A 14,807-nucleotide genomic window follows, 5' to 3' on the forward strand; every position below is an offset into this window, starting at 1 on the left:
GGCAAATGTATTGGCTCCATTCTGACCCCGCCGGGGGAATGGGAATTGTTTGTCAGGATGAGGATAGTTTGACCCTTGTTAAATACACACTAACGGAGAAATAAACAGCCTTGCGGCGGAAGCCGTTTCTTCGGGATGCAGCTAATGTAGCAGAAAGCTCAAGCCCCACCAAATCGTCCGTTTGACAGTGCAGTGGGTGATGACCACCGGCTAGTCCAACTCCACTGACATCTCCGGCCCCGCCTGGTTCCTAGAGCGTGACATCAGCTCTTCATCTGCTGCCCACAGCCTCGGACTTCCTCTCCATCTCCCAGAATAATCTGACTACGATGCCAGAGGAAACGGATCCAGAATGGAACGGCTTTCCATATACGTTGTTCTCGGGCGCGTAATCCCAAATCTCTGTGGCCTAAATCGAGCCGCCACAATCTCTAATCCTTTGTACGCCGTCCTGTTGGCTACGGTGGCCAAACAATGGCTCGGTGTGTAACAGCGTAACACCGAGTGTTACTAACACCCACCCACGTGGTACTCCTGCTACCTTTGATGTTGTCATGTCTGATGACTTGTGTGAATGGTGCGATGACACGTGCTCCGGCGATTGTCATGTGAGATAAAAAAGCATGCGACACGGTTGAAAGACATCCTGAACGACATGGGTACATGGCTGTAGGGTGTTTTGAGAGCCCCATGGCTTCTGGCAGGACTAACACAAATCTGGTAAACCAGGTCTGTCGAACAAGGATGAAACATGCACGCATGTAGGCGGGCGGGCAGACACACGCACTATTCCAGAGAGGGAAGGTATTATCATTCACCTGGTCCTGAATGGGGGCCTTCTGTGTCGGCTGCCCTTTCCTTGGTACACCTCTCACACCTGTCAATCCACTCCAATCTAAGCTCGGATCCAGGACGCTGTGACAAACTTGTCCCTGGGGCTGACGTGTGTGTGTGTGTGTCTGTGTGTATTTGCATGTGTGTGTACCTATGGGTGTGTGTGTGTGTGTGTGAGGCCTTCAGCCCACCAGGCTTCCAGCCAAAGGCCTTCCTGTAAATCAATAGGCCCTCCCTCCCCTCCTCCTATCTGATGTTGTTATCTGTCCCCGGACTGAAAACTCTCATTACGTGGGAAAAGCAGAGGTGTACAAAGAAGCCAGCTCTAACGCTCGCAAACAACCTTGAAGAAGAGAACGTTTGGAAGTGATAGGAAGAGGAAAAAAACATCTCTGGTGAAAATGTTGCTTTTTTTTTTTTTACTCTTACAATAGCAGAATCCACATTACACCTAGTTGAGCACAGTGCCTGTGAAAACGAAAACTGTTTGACCTATTTCACGTTATTAGGCTCTCTCTTAGCTGCCACCATGACTTGAGATGCCCGGGTATTACATCGTGGTCTCCCACACACACGTTGCACATTACGGAATGTCAGAGTAATATCATTTTTGAAGAATACCGAGTTAAAGCAAATGACAGTAAACTGCAGGGCAGGAGTATATATGACATAACAGCGCGGTGTGAAATCTTCTATGGCAGTCGGTCATCGTGGGCTAAGCTTCTTCCCTCTCCTTTTTCTCTGGGGCCTAAATGACTCGAGGATTTGGGGGCTGGTGGATTCGCCGGTCTTTGGTGTGACCAAGTGGATTAGCCAGTTAGCGAAGGACTTCATGGGAGGGAGAAGTATTCCAGACTCCTGGTTCTCCTCGGCGATTGGCTACGAGTGCGATGGTGAATGAACTCTTTGGCATGACACGCGCGCACACACACACACAAGCTATTCTGCTCGGAAGCCCGAAGACTCCTGGTCTATTTCGGGACCGAGAAAGTGCTGTTCCTAAGTAACAAAACTCCAAGATGTTGCTGAACTCTAAACTTTCGGGGGTTGTTGCTGCCTTGGCGTGGATTTCCCATCGAAACATCCGGGAACAGTGAGAGGACCGCTGGGTTAGGTAGCCATGCCTTACAATGATGAGTGACCATCCCCTGTCATTAGAGATAAGCAGGGGTGAGGTGATGACGGCAAAGCAACAACCTCATTGGTCACCCGGGGGCCAGTCTGAGAGACAGAGTCCACAGCAATTGCACAGGATGGTGCAATGATTCTGCAAGGCAAGTGTCAACTGTAGCGACTAATAGCACGCATATCGCCACACATCGCCACCCCTCGCGCAGTATCGCACGCCAAACGACTGGGCGAGCGAGGGCCAGCTGCACAGTGTGGGGCTGGGTAGGCATCAGCTTTCAAGTGCTGCACAAATGGCCTATTTACCCGGTTTCGCAGGCTTTTCGTCTGTTCCGAATTAATAATTATTAGCCCGGCAGCTAATGACTGTGGATTAACGTGTTTATCAGCCTGGACAGGGGAAAGAGACTGCGATGGTTTTCTGCGACTGCTCAAGCCTTCTCTTGAATGCGACTCATGGCGAGATGCATTCCTAATTTGGATGAGGATTTTCCGCTCTGGCGTGACATTGCAGATTAACTACCAACACGGCTCCACGCAAGGAGAAGTAGATTTAGCCGACTGTGGATAAGTGCAGCTGGTAACACGGTAATGATGAACGAACGAGAAGGAACTCGCACCCCTCGTCATGCCTCGATGCTGGCCAGAAATACTTCAGTAGGAAAAATAGGAGTTTCTTGGGGGTGGAGAGCCGAGGAGAGATCAGAGTACGGAGTCAGCGTCCTGACCGCGACTTTGGAACGCCACGCCGTGGACTCGGCGAATGCATCCTTGTTTGTGTATCTCCTCATCTTGCCCCTCAGAGCAACAGCAATGTTGGGATGCTGAGCCAAAGGCTGGCCTAGAGCCAGAGACCTTCCACCGCTCTGCTGGTAGGAGTCAATACTCAGACGTGCTCACTCCCTGCACACACACAGGCAAAGTGTACGTACTGTACACACACACACAGAGACACAATCTGCTCAGATTTAGAGGCTGATCTGCTGCAGGGAAACTCATCCATCTGATTTTCTCTCTCACTCTCTCACTCTCTCTCGCTTTCTCCCTCTCTTCGAAGAGCAAAGAGGCCTGCTTTTGAGCTTTTGTTGACCTCATTGCTAAATTGAACGTGTGGCGCCCAAATCTGCTCTTCCTAGAAATGCCAATGTCCCCGACGAGTTCCTGAAACAGGCCACCGTGGGGTGAAGTGGCATCCCCTCCCTCGTCGCCGAGCCACACCAGCACCCATTGGTCAGTCCTCCCAGAGGACAAAGGTCACATGCCCCACTGGTTTGCTTGTGTTATAATCCAATCCCCACTTTCATTAACGTTCGGGGTAGCAACGCAATCCTCTGAGACGAATCCTTTCCACCCTCCGTTCATTGGCTAAATGTAAGTTCTTCTATGAGGTTATAAATGGTGCACGAGGCAGGCAAATCTGAAAGAGCCTTACCGATACACATTTACAATGTTAATACACAACGGGGTAAACAATTAACAGGGTCACCGAACACTGAAGGATAACTTATTCGAGCCAATTACTGTACAGAACGTCTATACACACACACACGCACACACATTTCACACTCCTGACAGGCCTCGCTTAAGCACCTCTAAGTAGTCAGTTTTGCTCTGTAGAAACCGGCCAGGGAACAAGGGAGAATGATCTGAGAGTGACTGAGGTTATCACAATAGGCAAGGATGGCTTTTACAGGCAAATTCTCTGACCAGAAAGCTCTCTCAGATTGGATAAAGGGGCATCAGTGAGTCATACACTTGACTTTGTGCGTGTGTGTGTGTGTGTGTGTGTGTAGACGGTGGAGACACAAGTCTTCCGACATCCATTTTGAATGGAGGGGAAAGAGATGGGGGGGAAAGTGCTATTTTCAGAGGACGAGGGAGAAGAAAAAAAAGCTCACGCGCAGAGAAAAAGGATTATCTGCACGGACAAATATAGTGAGTCATCGAGTGGCTTAGCGCAAACGATTATATTCCAAATGCACCGCCAAAGATATCGTGACGATTCCATTAAATTACACTTTTAAATCATTTTAATTCACCTCTTTTGAACTTGCTGCTCTTATTTCGTTTTACATATCGGTAACTTGCCCACACCAAGCCATTAATGTATTAAATCATATCCCACTACAGTATAGCTAATTTACTGTATCGTAGCCTATCCAACAGAAAACAGTAATCAGTCTCACCAATTTCATTTGCAGGCTGATCAGCATCGATACACATTCACATTAACACTTCATCTAAATCATTGTGTACACTAGGTCACATTGCTGTCATTTAACCAAATTCAATCTCATAAATTGTATATCGAAGGAATTTAGCATACAATCCATCGTTCACTGGCTGAAGAGGATCAAAAAGCCAGTCATCGATTATGCATAGAGGAGAGACTGTGTGTGTGTGTGTGTGTGTGTGCATAGAGAGGAGAGTGTGTGTGTGTGTGTGTGTGTGCGTGCATAGAGAGGAGAGATTGTGTGATGGAGAGACCTAGGCAGTCATGCAGTTCCGTAGCAAACATGATGTGCTCCCTCATGCAAAGCCACCATTAGAATATGAACACCACTGTTGTTACTCAGGATAAATCCTTTCAACTACAGTAGTCTTACTGCCTGAATACACACAGACACACAAAAAAAGAAAAAGCTTTGAGACAATTCGAGTTGAAAGGATTCATCTCCAGTAACAGCAGTGGTGTTCTCCCTCTGCCTTGTCCATCATCACCCTTCTGGTGAATATTTCCCAAAAGGTTGAACTGTTGGTATGGAAATATCATAGACGATCACAGTCATAATCCTTAACAACAAAACAAAATATATATATTTTTTTTGTTTTCACACCATAAGGGTGCACACTCGAAGAGTTTCTTCAATTTGGAAAAACAGTTTCCCTTTTTGAATAAATCCAGACGGAGCGATTAAGCAGACGTCATTAAGTTTCCCCCACTGGAGCAACAAATGTCCACACCCCAGCAGCCCCTCTAATCCAGGCCCGGCCCCGAGGACGTGGTCGCTGGTGGCAACAGAACATCAGGCCACCTCCGGTAGGTCAGAAACCCTCGCCTCCTCCTCTTACCAGTCTGGGGAGGTAAAAGACGTCTTTCAGCTTGGGGAGACTTGCCAGAAGTTCTCAGGGCACTATGGGTAATGGTGGGGGGAGGGGTGGGGGTGAAAGACTCCACCATGCACCACTCAACACCCCCACCCCCCCCTCACACCAACCTCTTGCTCTGCCCACAGTGAGCCCAGACCGGCTGTCTGGGTGTGAGGAAGATTGCAATTTGAAGGCTTAGCCTGTCTAGTGTTTATTTATTTATCGCCGGTTCCTAGTTCCCTATGAATATTAATGGGAAGCACTCACTGTGGACTCTTCTAAGGGAGTCTCATCACACTCCTGCAGCACGTCGACATCTTGCCCCATCGAAGTTTACAGTCCACAAACGACAAGTCCAACAGTTCTCAACCAACCCTCTGAAGTAAATCCACCAACCATCCACCGTGTACCAACTTTTCTTAAGCAATACAGGACCGAGATTTGTATTAGCGATAACATTGTCCGCAACGTTTTGCCACGTTGATCAAATCGGTTTCAGGCACTCAAATGTGGAAATAGCCAAAGGCTTACTAAAAGACGTTGCCAAGCATTGGCATTTGTCCTTCTGGCCCAAGAGCTGGAACCATAGCTACTGTGTGGCACTGTGGCTGGATGGGGGTCATGCCCTGCCGTGTGGGCCCGGTCCTGGTCACGTTTTCTGCCAGAGGCCGAGGAAGCACGTCCCTACCTTAATCCAGTTAGCCTGAACCGTGGACAGAGCAGGGCTGTGCATGGATGAGTCAGCAAGAAATCCTAGGGGTGGGGTGGGGGGGGGTCAGGACCAAAGGGGGTGGTGGAGCAGTGCCGACTGACCTTTGGATTTACTCCCGTTTCCAGCGCGGCGAGGCGAGTCTGAATAATGTAAGAGGAGTGATTACTCGGACTCCTGTAAACGTATTGGTGGCGAGCGTCGTTAGAAACAAACCCACAGAGTCTAACAGAGAACTCCATCACACTTAGGTGAAATCATTTTGCTGCCGGGGGAAGTCTCTTCGGCCCTGTCCACAACTCCACAATGCGGGTCTTATTTGCTCAAGTTATTCCATCGATCGCCGCTATCCCAACATTTGGACAGCACTTTGTCCATATTAGACACCCTCACCCAGCCTTTAACCCCATGCACCCCCCCCCCCCCCCATTTCGGGTTGGTGCCATCACTTTAGAAACAAGGCGGGGCAATTAGGCCTATCAGCTCCTTAAGACCTGCCCTGTCAACGATAAGCCTGCGGCTTAATCTGCTCATTAAACTATTTATTTGTAGTAGGAGAATGTGGGAGGGGAATCAATGCTGCTGCAGCCACTGCTTTGAGGATTAGACATGAGCTGTCACTCTGAGGCAGCCTTCTCCCAGCTTCAGAAGGAGGAACAGAGGGAAGGGGAGAAGGAAGAGGGGGGGGGGGGGGATGAAAACATAGGATGAGGTGGGGGAGAAGGAGTGGGGGTAAGGTGCCAGAATTTGCTGAAGAAGACATCTGCACCATAGTGACTGTGGGCTGGGGGTTGGAGCACTGTGTAAATGCAAATGATACTCTACGATGGAGGGGGGGGGGGGGGAGGGGCGGGGGAAATCGATGGGTGTTTATAGGACCCGCCCTGACCTCTAGCTTAAAGGTTGTTTTACTCCCCTCACATACAGTATCTGCATTACATCAGGACCCCCCCCAAAAAAACGCACATGCACACACAAACCCTTTCGGTTCTCCTTGCCAGGGCATTTGCTTTTTAAGTAGCACACTCCCATGTGAGCAATCACCTCCTCTATCCAAAACAGTTTTTCTTTTTGGGCAGACCTTTCCATTTGGGCTCAAAGACGAGGGGGTCTCGCTGGTTAACGACGCTGCCCCCTCCCCAGACGCTTGGCTCTGGGACACCTGGAACGCAGAGTCCTGTCGTCCGACCCGGTGATGAATCACTGCCCCCCCGCAGGCGTGGTGGTCACACGGGCGAAACAAACTGCTCCCAAGCTCATCCAGAGGGGCTTGGGATGCATGTGTGTAATGAGGTGCATCGATCCAAGACAGTCCGCTATGTGTGCCTCCAAGGGGGGGGCCAAGACAGTCCGCTATGTGTGCCTCCAAGGGGGGGGCCAAGACAGTCCGCTATGTGTGCCTCCAAGGGGGGGGCCAAGACAGTCCGCTATGTGTGCCTCCAAGGGGGGGGCCAAGACAGTCCGCTATGTGTGCCTCCAAGGGGGGGGGGGGCTTTTTGCCTCCACCCCACCCCCCTTAATTAGGCTTGATTGTACTTTCCATCAATCACTCCCAAACGAGGGGGGGATTGAATCCGTTCTGCAAGGTCTGCTTCTCTTTCTTCAGTCACAGGCTTTCAGTGAGTGTGTGTGTGTGCTTTCCTGTCAATCACCAGCCTCCACCCCGGGTCTAAAAATGGAAACATACCTACTTTCCAGCTAATTAATATCGCCGTGATTATCTCAGTTTTGCATAATTCTTTAACATCAGACAGAAAGATAACACATTATGAAGACGCAGTGCCTTCCCCCTCTATAAAACGATACACCCGGACATGTTCATTACGCGGAGGATATGCTGCAGTCGTTAGCAAAGCAACCGCAAGGAAAACGGAGCTCTTAGGTAACTAGCATGTCCCACAGGTAGACAGCATGTGCGTAACGCACGGATGAGACAGTGTGGCCTGTTACACGTTCTAAATAAATGCACGGCTAACCTTTCAAATGCCATGTCCACGTGTACATTGAATGTCTGATGACATTTCCTCGGGGGTCAACCTGGCATGATGTAGCTTACAAGGTCACTTGTGCAATATTAACGAGCTCTGGGCCCTCATTGGCTGGCTCGGTGGTGTAACGTTGCATTAAGTGACAGCTAAACCAATCGGGAGCCACCATCGGGAGTCCCATCCGAATCATCTAATGTTTCGCCCTCCCTCCTCCTCCCCCCCCCCTCCCTCTCTGGCCCTTTCATGGTCTGGAGAGGAGAAGAAAGGACATTAATACTTAAAGGGGCGAGTGCAAGAGATTGTCAGTTGAAAATGAATCAGAAAGCCCAACTGCTGACCTCAGGGGAAACCTGCTAATGTGGTGCTAATAATATCTTGTTTCGTTCGATTTCCCTGATAGGCCTCCATCTTGGAGAACTGGAGTAAAGAAGGAGAAGGAGAAGGGGAGAGAGAGAGAGAGACAGAGAGAGAGAGAGACAGAGAGAGAGAGAGACAGAGAGAGAGAGAGAGCGAGAGAGAGAGGGGGCTCTAATGAAGGCTGTACGCTCCCTGTAAGGGAAGGCTGAGGGGAGAGGTGTGCAGGGCATTGACGAGTTGATGTCCTGCTTAGTTGGATGGGGTTTGTGACGGGGAGGTGTGTGTGTGTGTGGGAGGGGGGGGGGGGGTGCTAAACCCCCTAGCTACAGCTGACAGGCCTTTCACTCTCTCCATCATTCTGTTCCTTCACCCTCTCTCTCCCTCTCCCCGTTCCTCCTCGCTCTCTCCAATGTCTTTATTTCGCCGTCCCTCAATCCGTTCCCTCTCGCGTCTCTCCGTTTCCCTCCCTCGCTCTTTCTCGATCGTCACTGCCATCTCTCCTCTGCTCGGGCACGTTAGCATGGCAACAGTGCAAATGTCAGCCCTGGATGGCGAAACGTCTCAAAGCTATTTCTGAATCCAGTCATCAGGACGGAAATGGACAAATCTAGGGCGCTGGTAGCCATTGATAATCACAACAGCCCGGAAAGCGTTCTTAGACGCAGAACACGTCGGAATGCATAGAACCTGAAACCTTTTTCTGCATAGCCATCCTCCTCCCGATTCAATGAGATATCGGATCATTTGCACCTCTGTTATGTGGAAGTGATCGTGCCTCTGTGACGGTATTGAACAGACGTGGCCACGCTCCATCACAACAAGGTGTCGTTCGCCACTCGCTGGCCTCAAACGCACGACTTGCCAAGTGCGACCACTACCGGCTACGCCAAAGAAAAGCTAGCTGTTGGTTGACGCGGGTGGCCTACCACATACTTGAGGAGTGAGTTCCACCGATTCACACCGGGTACACCTGGACCTTGTGTTCGGTCATCTTGCATGCAACCCTGCCTCCGCCAATCAGCTGGACAGTAAAAGTGCAGGGACACAGGTAGGTTCCACTACAGCGGCAAGCTACCAATGCCACAGATGGAAGGTGTTCATAACCGGCGCTGGTGACACCATTATGAGGTCGCTCTTGGCAAGAGGGGGAGCGAGGGGGGTTGTACTGGGAGAGGAGTGCGAGGGATCTGAGATGAATCACGGTGAGGTGGCAACTTCCCCCACCCACCAGCCCCGGTCCTGCTGTCGACCCCCAGCGGGGGGGGGGGGACGTTGTCAGGGGAGGGAGGGATTACCGGAACAAGGCCCCCGGACTGGGGCTGACAACCGCTGCCGCCACAGGTTCCAGTAGGAAACCATCTGACGCGTCTTTAGCCGGATCTATCTGGACAGGCTAGCCCATAGGCGGTGGCGGGGTTACGAGATCAAAGGACGTGCGTGCGAGGTAGTGCGAAAGAGCGAGGGAGAAGAAAGGGAGACTCTAGGAGAGAGGGAGAGAGAGGGAGACTCTAGGAGAGAGGGAGAGAGAGGGAGAGAGAGGGAGACTCTAGGAGAGAGGGAGAGAGAGGGAGACTCTAGGAGAGAGGGAGAGAGAGGGAGAATCTAGGAGAGAGGGAGAGAGAGGGAGACTCTAGGAGAGAGAGGGAGACTCTAGGAGAGAGGGAGAGAGAGGGAGACTCTAGGAGAGAGGGAGAGAGAGGGAGACTCTAGGAGAGAGGGAGAGAGAGGGAGACTCTAGGAGAAAGGGAGAGAGAGGGAGACTCTAGGAGAGAGGGAGAGAGAGGGAGACTCTAGGAGAGAGGGAGAGAGAGGGAGACTCTAGGAGAGAGGGAGAGAGAGGGAGACTCTAGGAGAGAGGGAGAGAGAGGGAGACTCTAGGAGAGAGGGAGAGAGAGGGAGACTCTAGGAGAAAGGGAGAGAGAGGGAGACTCTAGGAGAGAGGGAGAGAGAGGGAGACTCTAGGAGAGAGGGAGAGAGAGGGAGACTCTAGGAGAGAGGGAGAGAGAGGGAGACTCTAGGAGAAAGGGAGAGAGAGGGAGACTCTAGGAGAGAGGGAGAGAGAGGATATGCATAACCAGCTCGGCGGGCTGAAAGCTGCGACCCTACAAAGCGGTTCCAGCTTTCGAGGCGATGCTTCTTTTTTTTTCCTTCTTCTTCTCCCCCTTCAGGCAAATCCCTGTCACGGGCAGACTTCTAAGTATATAGACCCGCTCGCCTCCTAATCTTTGGAACTACAGTCATAGACGCGAGTGCGCGGACAGTTTCGGGGTGTGTCTGCCCCCCCCCCCCCCCCCCCCCAAACAGACCTAATCCTTTAGACTGCTACCTCGGAGATCGCGCCGGGTCACGTTGGTCGACGGCTGCTGCATGGCGGCCCCCTTTTGATGTGGCTAAATCCCTCTTCTCCGGTATTTAGGAAGTTACGTTGCCTCGATACTTCCAACCCTCCCACCTCTCACCCAGGAAAAAAAAGCTAAACTCAAGCACTGCGTAGCTTGGACTGGATGTGGGGGTTGGTTGTGTGTGTGTGTGTGTAGGGGCGACCGGGGGTCTGATATACCCTCAAGAGTTGCTTTGATGTTCAGACCTAATAGGAAAAGTGTTTTTATTCATGACTTTTGCTGCCATCGCCGCTATCCGACCTCTTTGACTGGCAGAAACAAATGAGTATCATGTTCATCTTTACGACTTGAACTACTGCTGATGTCACTCTGCACACTCCTCCCCTCCGCGTAGCCCGAGAGCGCCGGAGAAATGGTCAGGCCTGCCTGAGCTCAATTTCACGCACTTCGTGTAAGTCAAGTCCAGGTTGTCATGCAAACACTGCCAGGACTTTCCTGGAAACAATAACACACACATACACACACGCGCACGCACACAAACACACACACAAACACACACTCACTGACCTGTCCAAATGATTTTAACTTGGGCCTGCTAGCTAATTGCCTTAGCATTGACCAAACGGTGTTTCTCAATAACAGCCTATCAAGCCCTGTGTGTGTGTGTGTGTCTGTGTGTACACGTATTTGTGTGTGTCTGCGCAAGTGACAGTTAGTTTGTGTGTGTGTGTGATGGCTACCCAGTTGTACTCCCGTATTAACAGGTCACTTACACCCCCATAATTAATATGGGACCCAATGGCCCCTCATCGATTGGCCTGGGAGCTGATATGCCCTCCATCAGGAGAGGGGACCGCTTTATTTGCCCTTTCGGTTTGTCTTTTTCGGTGCTTTTTCACACCCGGCACAGAACGACAGGGCATCCATCAGGGGGACACACTTATCAGTGATGGAGCGGGTTTGTGGATGCGGGCCTGTAATAGGTATCTCAACACAGGAGGCAGGCAGTGGAGATGACCTTCACTGGCAGGAGCTTGAGTGGCCGTGTGTTGCAGCGTGCTATCTCTGGGTCTGGAGATTAAACGGATACTCAAACACAAGCCCTTCGTTCTATATTAATACTGTACGCACGCAGGACTCCTGGAGCCCCGCCCCTGAAATCCATTCCCCCCTTCTAAACGGCGACACGCAAGACGCGTTTCTTTTTTATTTCCCGACCCCCCCCCCCCCTTTGTCTTTCTTCGGGAGCTGAGAACGGCGTCCGCAGGGGATTGTTCCGAGTTAGAGGAGCCCTTGGTGTATGTAACTTATGTTTATGTAGCTGAGTTGGTCTTAATGCATTGCCCCTGAACCTGGAGCATGGACGCACGCCATTCACTGATTTATCCAGCTCCAGACGCTGGGTGCTGAGTAAAAAAAAAAAAAACCTTTACCGAATACATTTCTGACTTGCAGAAAGCATGTATTTTTCATCTCGGTTTCCTTGACGGCGATGAGTGCTTTTGAAACGGCTCTCCTGAGGGGGGGTGGGGGGTGGCAAAGGAATAGTAAGTGAAGGAGAGGTGGGAAAGGGGAGAGACAGAGAGAGAGAGAGAGAGAGAGAGAGAGAGAGAGAGAGAGACAGAGAGAGACAGAGAGAGAGAGAGAGAGAGAGAGAGAGAGAGAGAGAGAGAGAGAGAGAGAGAGAGAGAGACAGAGAGAGAGAGAGAAAGATGGGGCTGAGGGACTTTCCCTCACTTTGCGGCCCAGCCGAGTGAGAACGACTGACAGTTTGGGGCCATGGCGTGCTCTACAGCCTAAAACGGCTAGCCACACCCACCCGACAGACTCCCACCGTCTCTCTTCCCGTGACCCCCCCCCCCCTTTACTCTCAGCATTGGTACCTGACAGGTACAGCATGGACCTATCCCTGCAGTTGGGATGCCCACCGCAGTCCTACATTTGGGAGTCCAAATATGCAGACACATTAGCTCTCCACTTATCTATAATTGGCCAGACTACATCAGAAAGCTTGGTTTGTCTTGAGAGCGTTGGAGTTTTTCTGTGTACCCGACTGGAAAAACAATTTTCTGACTAAACTGCCCAGCTGAATTTCCCCTGTCAAAATGTAGAGAATTTGGGTAATTGACTTACACAGTAGTGCAACCTTCGTTTGAACAGTTTTCGAAAATGTGATCCCAAACTTCGGCTCACAGCTCCATGACTAACTATCCATCCACCCAATAAAGAGGTTATATTTTCGCAGCAGAGTGTCTATTTTCCCTCTGTGCCATGGCGTTCCAATGCTGAGCCAAATTGGGGGAACATTGCAAATTAAAAGCTAGGCAGAGTTCTCCACTTGGAAGGAGCAGCAAATCAGATCCTTTGGTAAACTGGAGCCCAAGGGAAGAACAACAGTGAAATGTGATTGCTCTTTGTTGGTGGTGTTAACGGCGTTTCAGTAAACAACAGTGATGCTCAAGAGAGAGATCAATCAAATATGATTGTTGGAAAAACCACTTGTGAAAGAGGGGACTTGTAGCTCCGAACAAGAACATTCAGACCCGTAGACAAAACTGGATTGTTGCAACGTGTCAATTGCTACACGTGTGTCAAATGTGGAACGGTCCTCTGCTGTATTGTGTTTGTTTTCATGGAAATACTGGGGCGGGAACTGTATGACCCGGCTCAAACCAGCCGAGGGCAGGAAGTGGGTTGGTCTGATGGGGAACACTTACGTAAGGAGTGCCACTCGTCTTGCCGGATGGTTTTGGTGATGTTGTAGGACAAATTCTTGGGTATTGTCGCCGAGGAGTAATGGTACTTGATGTAGGAGCACCGCACAAGTGAACCTGCAGAGACAGAGAGAGACAGAGACAAGAAGGGAGAGAAAGTGAAAGAAAGAAATGTGTTATAGTGACAGCATTTATTCCGGATCATTACCTGTGAGTGGGTGTAATCTTAGAACTAAATGACAGGAACACGGAGGTGGAAGGAGTCCATCGTTGTGTGCTCAAAACGCGAGGCCTAACGGCGCTTATTCCTGTCGTCTCTTATTGAGTAATCATGTCTTTGCTGTCATGAGACAATGGAATGTCAAAATCCTATTGTACGAAGCCCATTGTGTTGGCAGGGTACGTCAGGGTACGTCCATGTTCACATAATGGAATGACTTTGTCTCTGTGACATCCCACTTGTCAGACGGAACAATTCATTCATCAAAAAGCTCATAACCAATCAGTTTGGGAAGCTATTCAAGTTTTTTAATTAACGATGGATCCCTGGATTCCATCGAGGAATTTTGAAGTGTTCCTTCAACGACTGCTAAGTATTTTTCCAACCATGTCGTTCCATTCAGCTGCTTTTTTTGTCCAAGATAAAGAAAAACTTGCTAATTGATAAAGCAGCATAATTCCTCCACCATTAGAAATGGTGACAGCACTGAAACAGAATCAGGGTTCGTCCCATGTGAACAATGACCTTTGACCCTCTGGCTTTAATTGACCACCTGACTGCCAGGTACAGAGCAGGAAGAGGTTTCTCTCAGCTGACACAGCAAAAAAAATGAAAAATGGCAGCCATTTTCTCCAGAGCTTGTCTGAACTCTGAGGACTGCGCTGACTCTTGACAGCAGAGGCCTCTGAGCCTCGTATTCAGTGTTAATTGAGCTCTTCGGAGTGACAATTTGTAGCTGCCTCTCTTCTCCTCCGCCGCGACTCCATAGCCTCACCTCCCTTGGGAGATGACTCCCCACCTCACCTAGCGCCCCAGGGAGAGAACACGCTCAAAACTACACCAGCCCCCCCGTCTTCTCTTCCCTTTCCTCAAAAATAACTTCCTCTCTTTCTCTATCCGTAGTTTTTTTCTTCCTCCCTCCGTTGCGTTGTTTTCCTGCATTGCAAAGCAACACAACGGGGCCAGGGTTGTCCCGTTTCATTCCTTGAACGCGGTTCTGTGCGGATTTCCCCATTTTGAAAAACGCCACAATGGCGTTTCCTTCATCGCGGGAGCGTAATCTGCGCGCCGGCGAGAGATAGAGTTGCGTCCTCCCTGACGCTATTATGACTTGTCCGCTTTAACTATCTCCAGCAAGGCATTTGGAAGTGTGTGTGTGTGTGGGGGGAGAATTTGTGCATGTGTGTGTGTGTGCGTGAATGGAAATGGGGGAGGAGGGGGGCTGAAAATTGCACTGCGCAAACATCGCGACACGGATAACACCCCCATCTTTTCTTTGACGTGAAGCGTCAGACTCACTCATCCACACACACACACACCACAAGGGACCTCAACACCGACAATTGTAATTATCTGTTCATGACCATCTCTCCATCTGTTCCGCCCCAGAGACACAGCAGCCCCCCCCCACCCCCCCACTGCTCA

General features: G+C 50.4%; 1 protein-coding gene across 1 annotated transcript in view; it reads right to left on the bottom strand.

Annotated features, from left to right (window-relative positions):
* The window catches only part of tmem178b (transmembrane protein 178B), a 59,978-nt gene that overhangs the window by 16,755 nt on the left and 28,416 nt on the right, over positions 1-14,807 (bottom strand). The window contains exon 3 of the mRNA XM_047023317.1: positions 13,166-13,279. Coding sequence (XP_046879273.1) covers positions 13,166-13,279 — 114 coding nt within the window. The remainder of the gene's footprint in view (positions 1-13,165; positions 13,280-14,807) is intronic.

This window comes from Hypomesus transpacificus, chromosome 7, assembly GCF_021917145.1.
Source record: "Hypomesus transpacificus isolate Combined female chromosome 7, fHypTra1, whole genome shotgun sequence".
In the NCBI taxonomy this organism is placed as follows: Eukaryota; Metazoa; Chordata; class Actinopteri; order Osmeriformes; family Osmeridae; genus Hypomesus; species Hypomesus transpacificus.